The 6863-nt window shown below is 28.4% G+C and overlaps 1 protein-coding gene across 1 annotated transcript in view; it reads right to left on the minus strand.

The window, feature by feature from the left end:
- The window catches only part of LOC122718793, a 24059-nt gene extending 17657 nt beyond the window's left edge, over positions 1-6402 (minus strand). Inside the window, exons 1-2 of the mRNA XM_043944127.1 lie at positions 6237-6402; positions 1972-2198 (exon numbers count right to left, since the gene is read on the minus strand). Coding sequence (XP_043800062.1) covers positions 1972-2198; positions 6237-6300 — 291 coding nt within the window. The 5' untranslated portion in view covers positions 6301-6402. The remainder of the gene's footprint in view (positions 1-1971; positions 2199-6236) is intronic.
- Between the last annotated feature and the right edge of the window lie 461 nt (positions 6403-6863).

A 6863-nucleotide genomic window follows, 5' to 3' on the forward strand; every position in this document is an offset into this window, starting at 1 on the left:
TATATATATATATATATACTATATGGAATGGAAAATAAATGACGTAATGGATTTTTTTTTTTAAATTTTTCAAAACTTTCACTTTTAATACACGAAAACACGAGGCAATATATATATATATATAATCGTGGAAATATTAAAATACGCGTATGAAACCGCGAGTGGAGCATACACGCAATAATACACTATTATAAATTTTTTATATCTCCGTTTAACAGAGAAGTGAAATTTATACCGGGAAGGTATTAAAATATCGCGTGAAATGAAATGGACGCGTGGTAGGGCGGATTGTAAATCGCGATGTATTTAACAACGTTTCGAACGACGAAAATTGGATTATATAGAAAACACGCGGGTGTATAAAATATATGGTTTATAGAAAATAATAAAATGAAATAAAACGGGTTAAATACGGAGGTGGAATGGATGGAAAAATTATCCACGAAATGTCTTGGCCATCTTTTCGAAGATTAGATTAGATTCATTTATTGTCTCAGAATTCATTATTAATATTTATCTTTAATTTTTATATATAATTTATTTTAAAAATATAATATAATTTTTATTAAATTAAATATATAATAATTTTTATATAAATTATTATTATAAATAATTAATTAATTAAATTTTGTTAATTATTAATCCATTCAACCTAACTTATAAATTTAATATTTATTCATATTATAAAATAATTAGAATTTAAATTTATTAGTATATATCAATATATATATATATAATTAAATTTAATATATATATATATTTCATGTTTTGAGGAGGAGGGGTGGAAATTGTTGAGATGCTGATACGATAAAATCGTATAAATATAAAACGTGTGCTTGTAGAAAAATTGATCTGAGAATTACACATATATACCTTTTGGACGATATTCCTCAATGAGAAAAGAGAAAGGAAGAGATAGTTTTTAAAAATTATGATAAAATTATTATGAAAATTACAGGATCCTTGGATCCTCCATTTCTAACATGTAATTTCTACATTGGGAAAAAAGAGGAGAAAGGAAAAGGAAGAGAAGGAGGGGAATAAAGTTGTAAATTTATATGAAATATAAAGCAACAATCTTGATTATATTGAACAAAGAATGAAAGAAAAGAAGAGAAAGAAGATGGAGGACATTGTAACTTTGAATTTAAAAATTTATAAATTACAAAAAATATTAATTGGTCTGGAATATAAAGAATTTAGAAAATTATACTATCAACAATCTTCTACTTTCGTTAAAAACAAAAAAGAAAGAAAGAAAGAAAGAAAGAAGAATTGCAAAATTATAAAACCGTAAGAACGTAATTTTAAAGAATTTAAAAAAAAAATTATAAAAATTACACGATTGTTGAGCAACAATCTTCCTGAAAACTGAATCAAAAAAAAAAAAAAAAAAAGAAAAAGAAAAAGAAAGAAAAGGAAGCATTAAAAAACCACGGATAGTCGCAGAATTACGAAATATTAATTACACGAAAAAAAATTCTGAAAATTGCGTGATTAAACTTGAGCAACGATCCTCCACTTCCATTAAAAAAAAAAAAAAAAAAAAAGAAAGGAAAAGAATTATGAAACGTTAATTATCTCCAACGTAAAGAATTTAAAAAAAATTATGACGAGCAATCTTCCATTTCCATTAAAAAAGAAAGAAAGAAAGAAAGAAGAATTGCAAAATTATAAAACCTTAATTACCGTAAGAACGTTAAAAGAATTTAAAAAAAAAATCTAAAAATTACGCGATCCTCGAACAACAAGTTTCCATCAAAAAAAAAAAAAAAAAAAAGAAAAAAAAAAAAGAGGAGAAAAAAAACTCTCGGTTTCAAGATCATCGTTCGCGGAGAGTAGTTGGTGGATGACGACAAGTATGACTGCGCAATTGCTTAAAGACTGCATAATTGAAAGGAAGGGAGAGGGGAGTGGAAGAAAAGTGGAGGGGGAGGAGAGGGATAGTTGCGTTAATTGCATGCAACTCACCTCCATGCTTGCGCCTTCAACCTCGCCCCTGTGGAACGGCGGTTTTCTGTCCTTTATGTATTGTAATATCCTCTTGTCATCCTTCATGAACTCGACTTTATGCAAGAACTCGTCGGGGACGCTATGATTGCAGTGCATAGTGGCCGTACTGTTGTACGTTACGTAGCGCGGTGCTATCAGTCGTACATGCACCGGAACTTGCATCTGCATTGAAGAGGAAGTTGCATCTGAAAGTCGTCAAACGTAATGTTTTATTTAACAGAGGGAACGTTTTCGACTTTTCGACGGCTTCTCGTTCTCGTGGGGAATTTCTAGGGAATTTCTTGGCGGAGGAATGGTAGCGTGCGACGTCGCTTCTTCCTTAAAATATTCCGTGTGAAACGTGTATTTTGGGAAATATACGTTTGAGAAAAATTTGTGAAGTCTCGTACGAGATACGCTTTCCAATTTGGAAAGAATTAAAAAAAGATATTGCTATTGTATTTTTTGAAGAATTGAAGAAATGGTTGAGTTAAGACAGTTTTTAGTGAGTTTTCTAATTTCAAAGGAATTAAAAGAAATTTTGCAAAATTATTATTACACTATTATATAAAAATGACTATTATTATTATTATACTATTATATATATTATATATATTATATATAATTATTATACTATTATATAAAAATACTATATTATTATAAAAATGAAAAAGTAAAAAAGAATGTAAGTTGATGAGATTTTAATTAAATTAAAAATACGAATTTTTCTATTTTTTTTTATTTTTTAATTGGTTAAAAGATTTTTCGAATATCGAGTATGATGAACACGATGATACTTTGTATTTTCATGTATAAAGTTCAAATTCAAATTCAAAAATATAAAATAGAGTGAATATCATTACGACAAACTACGTAACCGAATAAATATAATTTCGTTTCTCTCTTTACTCGAATAATTAACATAATTTATTATAATATTCCGTTAAAATTCCATCTTTTGACAAAAAAAAAAAAAAAACCTCCGTTTACCATTATCTCGGTTGAGAACATTTTATTCGATTTATAAAACGTTTCATCGAGTTAAAATTGTTTAATTCTTCTTTATGAAGCGATCAACATATTCGTACACACCACACACGTATAATTTTAATTATATGAAAATATTGCATCTTGCATCTTCTCGTGTCCGTGAAATGCTCATTCCGCTAGAAATATAAACTTAAAATGTGATTACTTTCCAAATATTTTTCCGAAAAGAAAAAAAAAAAAATTTTCTCGAGATAAAAAAATTCCAATTGTCGACTATTTAAAATATAAATGAAAACGGCATCCATTAAAAAAAAATTTTTTTTTCGAATGATAATACGCGCGCAAACGATGAATTAATTTAACAATCTGAAATCTATCTCATTATGCATGGTCAAAGGTACAATCGCGGAGTACGGGATATAATAATGGAAATGGCGAAATGTAACGCGCCAAACTTGTCTCGTTACGATTCAACGACAAAACGGCGCGACTACATCGAAAACAAAATCATTAATTAATTTATGGAACGACAAACTGCGGAAATTCAGTACTCGGTCAATGACATGAAACTTTAAAGCGATATGTACGACTGCACTGATTAAACGAATCTTATTGCTTTATATGTTTATTAAAATTATAATTAATAGTTGCGCGTATGTCACGTGAAAACTCGCCGTCATTATCGTAATGGAGAAATATTTAAACACCCGAGATCCCTCGCAACGAGATAATAAAGAAAGAGAGAAAGAGGATAAAAATAGAAAACGAAAGAGGAAATTAAATTAGTGAGGAGCTTTTGGCAAAGTTTTATGTAGTATCGATAGAAATAAAAATGGAAATACAATCGTATAGGTGATTTAAAATTGTTAGGTTAGATTAGGTTAGGTTAGATTAGGAAGGATCGATAACAATAAATTGATCGAATTCCAAAGTAATTCCAAAGTTATATTTTTAACGCGTAGAATCATGAGATTTTTCAAGAACGAATTTCTAGTAACTATCGACTAATTTCTGATCGAAAATTCGGAACTAAAATTATTCGAATAAGCCTTCGTTCGATTCAAATTCTGCCCCATGCGATTTCAAATTATTACTTTTTTATGTGACGAAAGTATAAATGAAGTTAGAAATAGAGAAAAATAGAAAAATATTTATTTTAAAAACCAAAAAAAAGAAAGTTTTAAAAAAATTATAAAAAATATAATTGTAAAAAAAACATTTCAATTATTTCGAAATTAGTGTAGTAGAAGTGGAAATTAATAAAAATTAGCAATTTTAATTCCTTGATTAATAATATTATTCGTGATACGAATTAAGTATTAAACATAACGAAAACAAGCTATACCAAGTTTAATTCCAAATCATAAGTTAAATTAATGAATACAAATTACACGCTGATATTTTACACGCATCTCATTTCAGACATATTGCATTAAATAGTCATGAAGAAAATTATTAAAACAAGGATTTAACGATCTATCTATTTGTAAAAACTTCAAGAGTAAATTTAACAAAGTATTTTGTATCCACGATCAGTGTATCTCGAAATCGACCGATAAATTTTCGCCCATAATTAATGAAACCGCCTATATGATCAAATTTACATGTTATCGCAAACCGTCGATGTTAATGTGTCGAGCAACAATTAGCTGTATCATCGGGCAACAATTAATAACCGGATGATCGATACAATTTAGCATGCCAGAAGGGAAGTGTCTATTAATTTGTGTTCCTTCGCGAAATTTAGGTCGTCGTAGGAATAAGGTTCACGTATCCGTGTCAATTATCATCTCATTAATTCGATTACCGGCCATTTACTCGATCTAAATCCCGCAAACCGATTATACGTATAAGCAAGACTCCATCAACGGAGCGAAAAGCATAAAGAGGGATACGAGTCAAAAATACTAAAAGAGTCTAATGAAACCGTACGGAAGAATGGAGAGGTTTTAGTCGGCTATAACTACTTGTGGCAGTACCCTGTTGCTGGGAGGTGTTACTGTATCGATCACTGGAAGCGCGTGTTACTAACACGCGCGCAGAATATTCCTGGGGCTTTTAAGACGTTTCAAAAGCAGCATATACGACGAACGGCGAAACGAATCACTGTCGTCAAAATGGAATCATTTTTTGCTTTGTACACCGTCGATGTCGCATATGCTTGAAATTTAAATCGGTTTTTCACTTCGCGTTTCCGAATATAACGTTCACCGCACGAGAGGTCCTTTCGAAACGCCTTTGTGAAACGAAAGAGAAGAAAAAACGAATAAATGGCAGGAATGAAAAATGCGTTTTACATACAGATTCGACTTTGAAAATTCTAATTTTACGCGATAATTGAGAAATGAGAGAAAGAATGCTAATGAATTTGTATAATATTTTTCAATAATGGTATAAGATTGTTAAATTTAAAAAAAAAAATAAAAAAAAAATTGTAAATGAATTTTTATCAATATTAAGAAAAATTAAAAATTTAGAAATGAATTATAACCATTATGAATAAAAATGATATGGAATGTATGCTAAATTATTTTTAATTCATAGTTATATTGTTTGTATCGCTAAATAATTGAAAGATAGATATATTGAAGATATATGAAATATAATTGAAGATAAATGTCAAGCGATTTCCAGTTATAAGATGTAATAAAATTTAAGTTACATCTTATATATGTCACAAATGAAAATAATATAATTTAATACGTATAATATATGCGAGAAGTTTTAAAAAAACCGCGAAAAATGTAAACACGTTCATATACTTTGTAATTCGTTCAAATCTTGCACTTAATAATAAATAATTATCTAATAGCAGTCTATTTTAAATAAAATTGACTAAACGTCATTAATAAGCTTCTTTCTGATTATCCTTTCACTTATTCTAATAATACATTTGTGTTGCTTAAACTTAATACAAAAAATCTGTTTGACATATTAAATAATATTACATATATTAATATATATTTTGCTATATTATTTGTTTCTTTTTCATATTCTTAATGAAACACTAGCTGTTAAAAAAAATTTCATTCAAATTCTGAAACATGAAACATTTTATGCAAGATGTTTCTAAGAATGAAAACGATCAGACAAATTTATTAAAATCAAATTTAATTTCTATGTTTGAATGCTTCTTTACGCTTCATCATCAATCATTATGACATGTAATATTTCGATGTAAAAATCAGTAATTTTCACTATTCGAGAACAAAATGAACTGGCCGGGTGGGTGTTTACGATTGCGTACAACTTACATGAAAATAAATGTAAAATATATACGAATACAAATTTTCCCCAATATGTTGATTGGCGCGGCATTGTGGTATGAATTTTTTCGCGTTATTTCTACGTAAAATTGTTACTGATTCTACGTTACTTAATACGAAAAAACGTGCGTCTATTTTGTACAGTGGTGTGCCTTTAAACTACACAACTTCCAACCGAGTCGGCGCTACAACTGACCAAGCTTTTCGATCGTTCGACCAACTCCCATAGAATATAAAACATAGAGCGAAGACTCACTGTCTTTTTGCTTATCGAGCGATCTTCGATATTGGATTTATTAATGAGTAGCGTGAAATAAGCAATGAGTGACAGAAACTGAAATGAATAACGTATTGATATCTTTATGATATAGAGCGGCGAATTTTTAATTAATCTACTTGCATTGATTTAAACTGCATTTAGGAAGAAGTTTATATTGTTAGATAACATAAATTTTTCTTAATAGATTTTTGTTCGATGCTTTATATTTATAGAGTAAAAAATTTAATTCGAAGGATAATTATTAATAATATTTATAATATTAATATTTTATTATTTTACAAATAAGATTAAAACATTGCATTATGATTTTATAATATTTTAATGAAATAAATTTT

This window comes from Apis laboriosa, unplaced genomic scaffold (genome assembly GCF_014066325.1).
Source record: "Apis laboriosa isolate Shangri-la unplaced genomic scaffold, ASM1406632v1 scaffold68_cov148, whole genome shotgun sequence".
Taxonomy (NCBI): domain Eukaryota; kingdom Metazoa; phylum Arthropoda; class Insecta; order Hymenoptera; family Apidae; genus Apis; species Apis laboriosa.